Genomic DNA, 13,713 nt, shown 5'->3' with positions numbered 1-13,713 from the left:
CAACTCACATGGGGAAGGACTGGGATTACTGATGTGGCAGGGAGAAGTGTTTGTTAGGAGGGTAAGACCGGTGGATAGCAAGGATTTTGAGTCCCAACTCACGGAATAAGGGAGAGCTATAGGAAGACAGTGGGAGAAAGGATGGATGTGTAGCAGCAATGATATCTGAGGACACCAAGCTTGGAAATCATTACTGTTACGTAGCCTGGACGAACTGGAAGATTTACCCAAGTGTTCTGTGAAGTGGATGCTATTACCTTAGAGAACACATCAGCCTCTCATCAAATTCTTCTGAGAAAGACGAGGTACTCAGTGCTAATACTCGCTCTAGTTTACTGCCCTTCCTCTACAAAGCTCATCTACAAACTTACTTACCCCTGAAAGGCAAGTTGGAAAAATGCAGTTACAGTGTGGAGACATTAGCAATAGGTTCAAAAGACTATCACTCTAATTTATAGAGGTGGAGGGGTTTTGTTTTGTTTTTCTGTGGGTTTGGTCTTTTTTTTGGTGGGGGGAACAAAAAACCTTTCTATGCAAACATGCAAAGTGAGCACCTTCATGAATTTCACTCAAAGTTTGTGGCTTCCTCGTATAATTTCTCTAGTTTATTTTGATTTCACCATCTTTAAAAGTTTTTTGAGAGTATAAGAAAATCCAGGCAGCGACAAGATATTCTTTTCTTCCATGATAAACTTGGCATTCACAGGGGGAGGAAAAAAAGCAGCAGCTGAATTACAGTATATTTTATCAAAAATATTCTGCCTCAAAAATAAATGAACCAAAATAGAGGAACCATTAATGCCAGAAAAGCCATTGTTTTTACAATGCCAAGAATATACTGACAGCTTGTGAAGAAAATAAGATACAGTAAGTAGATATTACCAGTTAAATATTACTATGAAGGCTTTATAACTACTTTCCTTGCTCAAATATTGACAGAACAATTCATATTACAGGATCCTTTGTGTATCAAAGTTGCACAGCCTGCAGAGATCATTACTGTCAATGCAAAGCACTACATATCTGTTTTGGTCTCAGAGTTCTGTAATTTTGTACAGTTGAGAAAGCAATACTATTCAGAAAATAGAAGGAGGATTTTCATTAATGCTTCACATTATCATTTAGTTGCGGACTATTATCTGACAAGTAGAGGTAGGAACTTTTAGAAGGCAATTTTTCTGATCTGATGCAGAATGGTAAACATTCTCTTGGATACTGGACTTATTCTTAGTTTTACTGGAGTGACTACATTATCGCCAATGTAATCAGGTATGGGTCTTCTAATTACATCCTCATGCACCCTCTGAAGTGCTGTTAGGGACCATATCCTTCTTTAGCCTTTCTAAACCTACCAATATCATTTCCATATAACCTGGACTGAACTTCAACCAGCTTGCTCTCACCCCTCACCTCATCTCTCACCAGAAGACAGACTTCCTCTAATTTCTGTGTGCTACAGACAATGTTGCAGGTGGACGCCAAACTGAAAGCACTGTCAGGCAAATCTAACTACTGCTAGTGAACTGTCTTGTACACACACATCTAAACAAGAGGCGACATCAAAAGAATGAGACACATGCAAGAGATTCTTAGGACAGGAAAAAAATCAAAACATTTTCCCACACAATCTCTGTGGCTTTGCTTAGTTTTGTTTAAAACATTAACATTAGCCCAAGACAAAGAAAATACTAAATTATCCTCAGAATCTAGCACAACTCAAGTCAGCTGACAAACCTTATTGTACAAAGCAAATGTAAGGTCTTGCACCTGGGAAAACACAATCCAGGAGAGCAGCACAGGCTGGGATCTACCCAGCTGGGGAGCAGCTCTGTGGAAAAGGACCTGGGGGTCCTGGTGGACAACAAGCTCCGTATGAATGAACGGTGTGCTGCTGTAGCAAAGAAAGCCAACAGGATGTCAGGTTGCATCAACAAGGGCATCACCAGCAGAGATAAAGAAGTCATTATCTCACTCTACTCAGCACTTGTCAGGCCGCACCTGGAATACTGTGTTCAGTTCTGGTCTCTACTATACAAAAAAGACATGGACAGGCTGGAGAGGGTCCAGAGAAGGGCCACAAATATGATCAAAGGACTGGGGAGCCTGCCACATGAGGAAGGGCTGAGAGAATTCAGTTTGTTCAGCCTTGAGAAAAGAAGACTTAGGGGAGACCTCATCACCATGTTCCAGTACTTAAAGGGTGGCTACAAAGGACATGGAGACTCCCTCTTTACAAGGAGTCACATAGAGAAGATGAGGGGTAATGGCTACAAGTTACTCCTGGGGAGATTCTGATTGGATACAAGAGGAAAACTTTGCACAATGAGAACAATCAGCCATTGGAATAATCTCCCCAGGGAAGTGGTGGATTCCCCAACACTGGACACTTAAGATTCAGCTGGACAAGGTGCTGGCCCATCTTGTCTAGACTGTGCTTTTGCCATGAAAGGTTGGATCAGATGTGATCCTTGAGGTCCCTTCCAACCTGGTATTCTATGATTCTATGAACAGTGACCACAGTCTTGTCAACAAGAAATCAATGACCAATGACACACATAGCTCTATATTAAAAATGTACTTGAAAACTTGTTTCAAAATAGCTAAGTCAGTCTGAAGCTTAAAGTATTTTGACAATATTTCCCATAACAAAATAAGAAAGATGGACACTAGCAGATAACAGGAGGGGTTGCTGTGTCAAGGGTTTTCAGCAGACACCAAGTAAATGTTTACATAAGAGAAAAGCACCCCAACAGCTCAAAAAAAAAATCCTTCCACCAAATAGCTACCAGATATTTCTCCACTAAATCATTCATCAGCTGTGGAGGGAACCTTAAGTAATAAGGAACCTTAATTTTTGTAATATTCTCCATACAAAGAATAGGGAAAACAACACTGGACAAACTCATGAGAAGATGATACCAAACACCTGTTCCTTACAAATAACACCCAGATTTCACCAGTACAATTAATTTGTCCAAATCTAGTTGGCTGTAGCCTGTGTGCAACTGAGAAGTTTCTGTAAAATGGAAGGATTCAAATTAAACTACACAATAAATATAGCCCAGCTTTGCTAAACTATCTAATGTAAAATTAGGCCAGCTGAGTGAATATTTGTAAATGCTAAGTAGAAAGCAAAATATGTATTTTTACCTCCCTACACTGGCACAAGAATTCAAATTTCAGTGTAGGAGATCAAAGTATTCTATCCGACCCAAAAAGCAAAATGTCACCCACTCACAGAAGTTCAAACACAGTAGCTGGGACAACTCTATGCAGCCTGCCACATCCAAATGAATACCTTTACTCACACCAGAGAATTTGAATTTCACTTCCATTATCTATGTGAAAGTAACCATCTCACTCTGACCTTCACACTCAAAACTTCTCTATCTAGACAATTACTTTCAGACATACAGTGCACACCTAACATCCAAACTAGAGCAGTGGCTGATTACAGATACATTCTGTGGAGTGAAGGACATAGGTTTTTTCCCCACTTGATAACCTCCTCAAGAGACAGAAGGATAAAAAAGACTTTACAATAAGTCAAGAATTATATGAATTCATGAAGGAGAATGCCAGTTGCAAATGATATGTTACTACATATTACAACATTCAGTGCTTTCTCCCATGCCTTCCCTGAAAGTATTACTGACTAATCTTGACTTTGCACTCTCCTCAAATCCAGCAAAATCACAAAGTCACAAACAAAACGGTCACCTTAATTCTTCCCTCTTAAGCAAGAATTTTTTTTGTGACAAGGGTGGTGAGACACTGGACCAAGTTGCCCAGGAAAGTTGTGAATGCCCCATCACTGGAAGTGTTCAAGGTCAGGCTGAGTAACCTGATCTAGAGAAAGATGTCCCTGCCCATGGCAGAGGGGTTGGACTTTATGGTTTTTAAAAGGTCCCTCCCAACCCAAACCACTCTGTGACTCTATGAATACAGACATTCAGGAAACCTCAAAGAAAACATGGGAAGAGAAACATTCTTCTCAGCCCATCCCAAGTTCAAATCAAGTACATTTTCCCCACTCTTAGGATGGACTTCTTGTCTATATTCCCTACAGTTCGACAGGGGGGGTTGTTTGTCTGTTTTAAAGAATGCTAGCTGGAACTGAATTCCCCCTTCAGGTGTTCCTGTTTCACACAAATGATGCCATTGCAAATAAGGGCTGTCAGTTTTCACTAAGCCCTAGTAGCCAGTTAAGACCTTGAAACTGGAACCAGGTCTTCATGACAGCACTCACCTGCAATCAGGTGGGATTAGTGGTGGTGGGAGAGACCAACTTAAATATTCACACGCTCACTATCACAGCATTCGTATACAACCACCAGATTTTCCCCCATGACACTGGGTGGTGTCATATTTTCACTATAATGCGATTTCATTGTGAATTTGCAAGCTATAATTACCAACTTTCCGCAGCTCAAAAGAAGTATCAAAGCAATGTCCAGCTGCCAGGAGGAGTACTGCATAATTAATTCCTGACTGTAATGTTGGCTCTGACTCAAATGCCTTCTTGAACCTAGAAAAAACAAACATACAAGTTTACTTTCTAAATAATACGATCTCACAGGGACATAATTATACTTTTAGGTACTTTAAGTGCTTATCTTCTGTTTACACAGCAAGAATCCATGGAAGCAAAACTATTTTACCATTTTCCACACATGCTTTGTGGTTATTTTTAGGAGTCTGTTAATTATACATCCTCCTCCCATTTCCTCTCCGTTTACACAAGAAGTACAGACTCTACTCATCCATCCCAGTGAAGTTATAGTATCTTACTGGATTTCCAATTTTCTTTGTGATTAAAGAAAAAAAAAATACTATCAGCTTGTAAGAGACCCGTTTCACAGCTATATTTATTAATAAGCTCATTAATTTACTCTTAAATATATGAATCTTCACTGACTTGAAACCTTAGATTCTATTGTGGATCTGCTACAGTGACATACAAGCATGTCAAAATGCATAAGCACAAAAGCAAGTGATACAAGAACATACTTCACATTTAGCTACGATTTCAGCTACTCCAAATTTTATTCTTTACTGAGTGTCTCATTGACATTGTCCTTACGAGTCTATTCACATAAAAAAAGGACTACACCAGATTTTATTCTCCTCAAGAGGAAGTGAGCTAGCAAGAGGAACGGTGGTGGTATTCACCTAGCCTAAATCTTGTCTTAAAAGAAGTCGAGGGCCTTCACACAAAAACAGCACATACTATCCTCATGCTAGCAACGCAAGTTGTGGTGACAACAGTGACAGCAGATCTACAGTGCTTTAAACTTGTTCTACAGAATAAGAACATGTTTAGTTGCACATACACACACACCTCGGTAATGAGGAGGCAAACAAGGCTATCATATACGAATTAAGAAGCACAAGAGATTCAGTCATCACGACTCTAGTACAGTAAAAGTAATGGAGCTTAAATTTACTTTCAAAAGGATGGAAAAAATCCAGACAAACAAATGGATTATATAAAAAAGTAAGCAGGTTGTGAGATTAATACATAAGGAAGGAAAGAAAAATAATCTACGCAAAAAACTAAGGATTTGGCTTCCAGACCACGCTTTGACACATATGCAAAGCTAAGGCATTTTAATCCTAGCAGGCCAAAAATATGGCTGGTTTTTAAAATTTTTTGTTTGTTTGTTGTTTTTCCTGCTCTAATGACTCAAGACTTTGCATCCTTTAACATAAGCTCTGCTTTCCAAAACTGCAAGACAGGCTCCTCTTCAATGTGCAACATATATATACTCTTTCTATACACCAGTTGCCCACATCCAAAGAACTTAATCAGTAGACAAGAGTCTAGTCCTCTAAAAAAGCATGATGAGCAGAGAAGACTCAATTCTTTTCTTTCATCATCTGCCTTTCCTCTTGTACTGTGAGTTACAACAAAACAAGGAAAAAAGTACACACAAAACATTTTTTCTCACTTAAAAAAACCCAACCCACAACAACAAAAAAAAAACAAACCCCATAAAAACCTGCCAACCAAACAGGACGACACTCTCATTGATTCTAAGCATATATAGCTAGAAGAGACCCATTGGCTGGTGTAAGCTGTTTGGAGACAGAATCACAGAATCAATCAGGTTGGAAGAGACCTCTGGGATCATCGAGTCCAACCATTGCCCTGACACCACCATGTCAACTAGACCATGGCACTAAGTGCTATGTCCAGTCTTTTTTTAAACACATCCAGAGATGGTGACTCCACCACCTCCCTGGGCAGCCCATTCCAATGTCTAATGACCCCTTCTGAGAAGAAATTCTTCCTAATGTCCAACCTGAACCTCCCCTGGCGAAGCCTGAGGCTACGTCCTCTTGTCCTATCGCTAGTTGCCTGGGAAAAGAGGCCGACTCCCACCCCACTACAACCTCCCTTCAGGTAGTTGTAGACTGCAATAAGGTCACCTCGGAGCCTCCTCTTCTCCAGGCTAAACAACCCCAGCTCCCTCAGCCGTTCCTCGTAGGTCAGACCCTCCAGACCCTTCACCAGCTTGGTCACCCTCCTCTGGACTCGCGCCAACACCTCAACATCTTTCTTGAAGTGCGGGGCCCAGAACTGGACACAGTATTCAAGGTGCGGCCTCACCAGTGCTGAGTACAGAGGGACGATCGCTTCCCTAGACCGGCTGGCTACACTGTTCCTAATAGAGGCCATGATGCCATTGGCCTTCTTGGCCACCTGGGCACACTGCTGGCTCATGTTTAGCCAGCTGTTGATCAGCACCCCCAGGTCTCTTTCTACCGGGCCGCTTTCTAACCACTCTTCCCCCAGCCTGTAGCACTGCATGGGGTTGTTGTGGCCGAAGTGTAAGACTCGGCACTTGTTCTTGTTGAACCTCATGCCGTTGGTCTCGGCCCATCTATCTAACCTGTCCAGATCCCTCTGTAGGGCCTTCCTACCCTCCAGCAGATCGACGCTCCCACTCAGCTTGGTGTCATCTGCAAATTTACTGAGGGTGCACTCAATCCCTACGTCTAGATCATCTATAAAGATATTGAACAGCACCGGCCCCAGAACTGAGCCCTGGGGAACACCGCTAGTGACCGGCCGCCAGCTGGACTTTGCCCCATTCACCACCACTCTCTGGGCTCGGCCATCCAGCCAGTTTTTAACCCACTGAAGAGTCCACCCATCCAAGCCCCGGGCAGCCAGTTTGTCTAGGAGGATGCTGTGGGAGACGGTGTCGAATGCCTTACTGAAGTCTAGATAAACTACATCCACAGCCCTGCCCTCATCTACTAAGCAGGTCACTTGGTCATAGAAGGAGACCAGGTTGGTCGAGCAGGACCTGCCTTTCATGAATCCATATTGGCTGGCCCCGATGCCCCGATTGTCCTGCATGTGCTGTGTAATGGCACTCAGGATGATCTGTTCCATCACCTTGCCTGGCACCGAGGTCAGGCTGACAGCTTATAGTTCCCTGGATCGTCCTTCTGACCCTTCTTGTAGATGGGCGTTACATTTGCTAATTTCCAGTCAGCTGGAACTTCTCCAGTTAACCAGGACTGCCAGTAGATAATCGAGAGTGGTTTGGCAAGTTCATCTGCCAGTTCCTTCATTGCTCTGGGGTGAATCCCATCCGGGCCCATAGCCTTGTGGGTGTCCAACTGGCACAGCAGGTCACTAACCGTCTCCTCCTGGATTACGGGGGGTTCACACAGCCCCCCACACCTGACTTCAGGCTCTGGGGGCTGAGTCTCCTGAGGACAACTGGTCTTGACATTAAAGATCAAGGCAAAGAAGGCATTAGGCAGCTCTGCCTTTTCCTCATCCCCTGACACTACACTACCCTCCTCATTCAGCAAGTGGTGGATGCTCTCCTTGACCCTCCTTTTGCTGTTAATGTATTTGTAGAAACTTTTTTTGTTATCTTTGACTGTAGCAGCCAAATCAAGCTCTAATTGAGCTTTGGCCCTTCTAATCTTCTCCCTACATGACCTGGCAACATCCCTATAGACCTCCAAAGTTACCCGACCCTTCTTCCAGAGCAAATAGGCTCTCTTTTTTTCCTTAAGTCCTAGCCTAAGAGACATAGCAATGTTGGGAACTGGACTCCTTTTTTTGCCCTAGAGATCTTTCATGCTGTAACCCTCATGCAATATCAGGAAAAGGAGAGAGGAAAGATGGACAGAAGAAGAAAAAAAAACATTGAAAATAAGTATTTTTGTTCCAATACAAGAGACTCAGTACTTTCACTTTTTTGTTCTGCCCTAAAATGCCTAATCTCTGCCATGACTATCAAAATTTCTCTAGTTCTTGGATACATACAAAACTTCAAAATTTAAAGACAAAATAAGCATCTCTCGTGTATCAACAGGTGGGCACATTTGTGCTGTAAACAGTGTTAATCATACAGGCAAAAGAGGTGAAGATGAGATTAAGTTTACAAAATAGTTCACCAATACAGAAGCATTGGTGAAACAGCCTAAGAAAACCTCTCAAATATGTTACCACAGAGGCACCACCAGCATTGCTCACAAGTTCCATTTTGGACAGTGATGAGTCATTTGGAGCTGGCTGGAACTGTCTGTGCCTGACATCGGGCAGCTCCTTGTCTCTTGTTAGAGGCCACCCCTCCAGTCCCCTGCTGCCAGGACCTTGCCACCTGCCCCTAGTAGACCAGAAGAGACATCCTGGGTTCTGCCTTTTTTTTTCCAAATTGCTTCCAAATCTCCCTTCTCCACAGAAGAAATTCATTTTTCTAGCTATCTTTACATGCTACTCACACCAATCATAGAATGGTTTGGGTTGGAAGGGACCTTAAAGATCATCTAGTTCCAACCCCCCTGCCATGGGCAGGGACACCTTTCCTCTAGACCAGGTTGCTCAAAGCCTCATCCAACCTGGCCTTAAACACTGCCAGGGAGGGGGCAGCCACAACTTCTCTGGGCAACCTGTTCCACTGTCTCACCACCCTCACAGGAAAGAATTTCTTCCTAATATCCAATCTAAATCTATGCTCTTTCAGTTTAAAACCATTCCCCCTTGTCCTATCTCTACATGCCCTTGTAAAAAGCCTCTCTCCCGCTTTCCTGTAGGCCCCCTTCAGGTACTGGAAGGCTACTATGAGGTCTCCCCGGAGCCTTCTCTTCTCCAGGCTGAACAGCCCCAACTCTCTCAGCCTCTCTTCATAGGAGAGCTGCTCCAGCCCTCTGATCATCTTTGTGGCCCTCCTCTGGACTTGCTCCAACAGCTCCATGTCCTTCTCATGTTGGGGGCCCCAGAGCTGGACGCAGTACTCCAGGTGGGGTCTCATGAGAGTGGAGTAAAGGGGCAAAATCACCTCCCTCGACCTGCTGGCCACGCTTTTTTTGATGCAGCCCAAGATACGGTTGGCTTTCTGGGCTGCAAGCGCGCACTGCCAGCTCATGTTGAGCTTCTCATCAACTATCACCCCCACGTCCTTCTCCCCAGGGCTGCTCTCAATCCATTCTCCGCCCAGCCTGTATTTGTGCTTGGGATTGCCCCGACCCATATACAGGACCTTGCACTTGGCCTTGTTGAACTTCATGTGGTTCAAACAGGCCCAGCTCTCAAGCCTGTCAAGGTCCCTCTGGATGGCATCCCTTCCCTCCAGCGTGTCCACAACACCGCACAGCTTGGTGTCATCGGCTTGATGTCATTGGGAAACAGTTTCCCAAACAATTCACTAGTCACATGTGTTGACTGAACTGATAATTCAACCGGTGCAATTGCTGTACATCATCGTGCCTCACTATCAGTGGAGGAACCCGTGCAGTATCGTAGAAAGGTGGTAGGGTTTAAAAGTCTGCCTATAAAGTAGAGGCTGGCTTAGCTGATGTGATTATAAATGCCATCAAGAAATTGAAAGCTGACATTTGGGAAAATGTTGCAGTGCAGACACTGAATTAGGGAGGGAGCAGTGAAAAGACTTGAATAAAGACTTGATAGCTTTGGTAAGTCTGATATACATTGCCAGTATGCAACAAGAAAGTGACAGTTAATAATTAATCTTTCATCTCTTCGCTCATATTTATATGAAAGATATCTTTTATTCTGCTTTTTAATTGGCAGGAAAGCACACTGCCTGCCTATTTTTTTTTTTTTTTTTCAATAGACCAAAGTACCTTGACATCTCTAGTTGTTGCAAAACCAATGCTTTAGTTCTGCTGCCGGGTTCTCATTATCTTATGCAATTCACTACATTTCTCCTACATCCTCATTTCTCTAAGACTGAGATAGTAACCTTCCTCTCAACATAAAGTAACACTATCATGGGGGCACTGTTCCTGCGCACACCTTCGCCCCTTGTGGCCTGCTGTAGTACTGCAGGAGGTCTGCTCCTTCCCAAGAGCCTTCCCACTGAGTTATGAGTCAACCCTTCAGCCACGTCAAGCTGCATGACTAACACTAGAACTCAAATCAATATCCAGCACAAAGTACAAACCTAAAGCAACTGGCCCATGGGGTACAGCTTCCGGCCAAACTCCGGCTTGACTCAACAGAGTTCACCTTGGTCTATGGCAGCAGGTGCACGGAGCAGTCTGTGCCGGGCCTTACTTGCCAGAGACTTGGGGGATTATTTGGGGGCTGGCTAGTGAGCACCCTGCCCTGCTGCAGGAGCTGCCAGCCTGCTGTACTTTCCCAAGCTGGTACACCTGACTACAATCACTTCCCCTCATCAAATAGATGAATATAATGATTGCATCTATTAAAAGTGTGTTAAAATGGCTGCATGAAATATCCTTGGAGTAATTACCACTATTACACATATAATCATTCTTAGTTCAATTATGTTTGACATTCTCAAAGTTTAGCTGTTCATAAGGCACTGTGAATGAGGAAAAAGCAAGATGTACAATAGCAAAAGTAATTTATATTTATTTTATTTAGCCTGTAGCACTGCCTAGTATTTGTATACAGGACTACGGCTTTCTTTTTATATTAGTTCATGACATTAGCAAAATCTTTTTTTTAAAACAGAATCTTGAAAGTTTGAAAGCCCAGTAAGGGCTCTGCCCATAATTCAAAATTATGAAGGGGATGATGATGACTATATGCTACATTCCTGTTATTTCAACATCTTTAAAAAAATCCAGTAGGCACTGCAAAACCGTAAAGCATGACCAGCAATTATAAACTGTACTTGTACTCTGAGGCCATAAATGGTAAACAATTATATCTTATCTTTTACCAAATCTGAAGTTTACTGAAAACAAGTGATTAATGACGAAGGGAGAAGAAAGCCTTCCATTCTAAGCATTTACTTTAACAGGCAGCTGATGAGCACAAGACCAGAACTAGGATCTGATGTGCAGGATACATAAACACAGATTGCCTGTATCCTCATCTGAATCATAATGGAGAAAAGCAGCTCATCCCGACAGCAGTCTAGGATGGTGTCCAGTGCCTCCATTTCAAGTACATCACTTTTGCAAATTAAATCCTGATAGATAAGAGACAAAAAACAATTATTTTTTTAACCTATTCCACATAACAGCGTTTTAGTGCATTTCAAAGCAATAAAAAAAACATACTTGAAACATTGCCTCTAAAATCAAGATAAGAATTTGTCTCGTCTATTGTGTGCTGCTTTGACTATCGATGGTGCTGCAGTCCACCACCATATTATGTGGTGACGATGAGGTGATAAAACTTTTGCCAGCATGAGTCTGGAACAGTCATATTGCTTGTGAGCATGGAAGCCACAAAAAGGCAGAATGGTACATCCTAAGCATCAGTGCAGAGCTAAACCTCAGCACCTTTAAGCCTAGCTAGCTAATATCTATCAGATTACAGATATGTCAATTGATTCATGGCTGAATATTGTCTGGCCCAGATCCCCAAGAATAATATAGTAAACAGGAGACTTCACATTTGGGAGAAAGGAGGAAAATACACTGATGCGAGCTACCTAAACTTCCAGGTCTCTGAGGCACTTCAAGAACTTCATGGAACCAGATCTGTGAACAACGTAAATCTCTCATTCTTAACAAATAAGTGAAGAAGATTAGAAGAATCAGTGTAGCCCTTAAGGACGCCAAACATTTGGAATGAAAAACAGTTGAAATACATTCTTGTTTAAGGAATATTTTGGCAAAGCTAACAAAAGGACATAGACCAGGAAAACAGTACTCACCAGAACGTCCCTTTGTCCCTGCTTTCCATATCTATGAACCCAGATTCCAAAAACATGTCCTTGTAAATTCGACCAACCAGGCAGTACATATCTGAAGCTACTTGGTCTTCCTGTTCTACCAGGGGAATCATAATTTCTAGAGCTTTCTGTCTGTCTCCAGGCAGATTTCGCCTATTAAAAAGTTAAAATTTTGATTAAAAAAAAAAAAGTTAAGAAGAAATACTTTTTCATAACTATGTTTGAATATATACGTATTATTTCATCCATGTAAAATGTGTTTCTAGACACAAAGGACTATTATATATACCCACTTTCCCCCTCCTTCTTCTTTTTTTTCCCCCCTTAATATCATGAGACACATTTATAAAAGACCCCAAACAAGTTTTATCTCTCTCATGAAGCATCAGCTACAGCAAAGCAGTAACAACAGCAACAAGAGCCTCAAGAGGAAGTCTTAGAAAGATCATATGTTACTTTCTTACAACATAGGAAACTTAGGTTCATATATTTCTATCTAATATTTCTTTCATATTAATTCATGCTTTAAAGGAAAAAAAAAAAGATTCCATCTCGTGTTTGTGATCTTTTTTTTTAATATACATTTTGAATGTGAATCCAAAAAACAAAAAAGCACAAACCAGACTGAATTCCCATGGTACGGAAGGTTCGGAAGTGAAGCCAATAAGGTGATATTAACAAAAGTACTTCAGACAAATAAACCACATAATTGCAAGCATTAGACACTTCCTGGTGACTCACAGTTTGGATACCTACATCATTCAATATCAAGAGTTTAGAATTTTTTACATATTTGTGTACTGAACAAATAAATGACTCCTTTCTCAGCAAAAACTACTCGTTGGTGGTTTGGGAAGAGTATTATATTCTTTTGGAGAAATCGCTTATAATATTTGAGTGGCTACAACTTGAATTGGGGGGAATATATAAAAGTAGTTTTTTATCTGTCTTGCAAGCTTTGCATTGAAGAAACTTGCAAGAGAAAGCTACCTCAGAAAGAAAAAAACACATCAAAAGCCACAGCCATCTTAAAGCAGACACTACTTGATCAGAGGTTCAGTAATTGATTTTTTTCTTTCCTCTACAAGAACATATCAAAGTTTTGATGCACCTGCACAGGCAGTGCTGATGTCAAACCTGAGAGATCAGAGCACTTGTACTCTAAGGGATACCTCAGCTTGTGAGCTCTGAGCTCACATATGCAGCTCCAGAAGGAAGTGATGTTGAAGAAAAGGTTTAAATCAAGCAGAATGGGTAACAGAGGAAGAATGAGTCCTTGCATCATAACAAAAATAATTAAGAAAGCAGAGCAAAAGCACTTGTTTGAGTAGACAGTACAAACTGCTTTTCTGAGGAAAAAAAAAAACAAAGTGAGCGTGCAAGTGTGCGTGCTGGGACAACCTCTACTGATGTCTCAGCCTGATGACAAAGATAAATGAAACCCAGTGCCCTCTCCTCGCAACCTTCAGACTAGTCGAATTCTAACAAATTAGGAAAAGTCTACTCAGACTAGAGCTGCAGTAGGCTCCCCAAGTACTTCTTGAGTGTCACAGCAAGGCTGGTGTAC

The 13,713-nt window shown here is 42.0% G+C and overlaps 1 protein-coding gene across 1 annotated transcript in view; it reads right to left on the bottom strand.

Moving 5' to 3' along the window:
* MAP3K5 (mitogen-activated protein kinase kinase kinase 5) overlaps positions 1-13,713 on the bottom strand; it is a 119,854-nt gene that overhangs the window by 53,219 nt on the left and 52,922 nt on the right. Inside the window, exons 7-8 of the mRNA XM_068398082.1 lie at positions 12,129-12,299; positions 4,416-4,528 (exon numbers count right to left, since the gene is read on the bottom strand). Of these exons, the coding sequence (XP_068254183.1) occupies positions 4,416-4,528; positions 12,129-12,299 (284 nt within the window). The remainder of the gene's footprint in view (positions 1-4,415; positions 4,529-12,128; positions 12,300-13,713) is intronic.

The sequence above is a fragment of the Nyctibius grandis genome, chromosome 1, assembly GCF_013368605.1.
Source record: "Nyctibius grandis isolate bNycGra1 chromosome 1, bNycGra1.pri, whole genome shotgun sequence".
NCBI lineage: Eukaryota > Metazoa > Chordata > Aves > Nyctibiiformes > Nyctibiidae > Nyctibius > Nyctibius grandis.
This window is presented reverse-complemented; position numbering and strand designations above follow the sequence as displayed.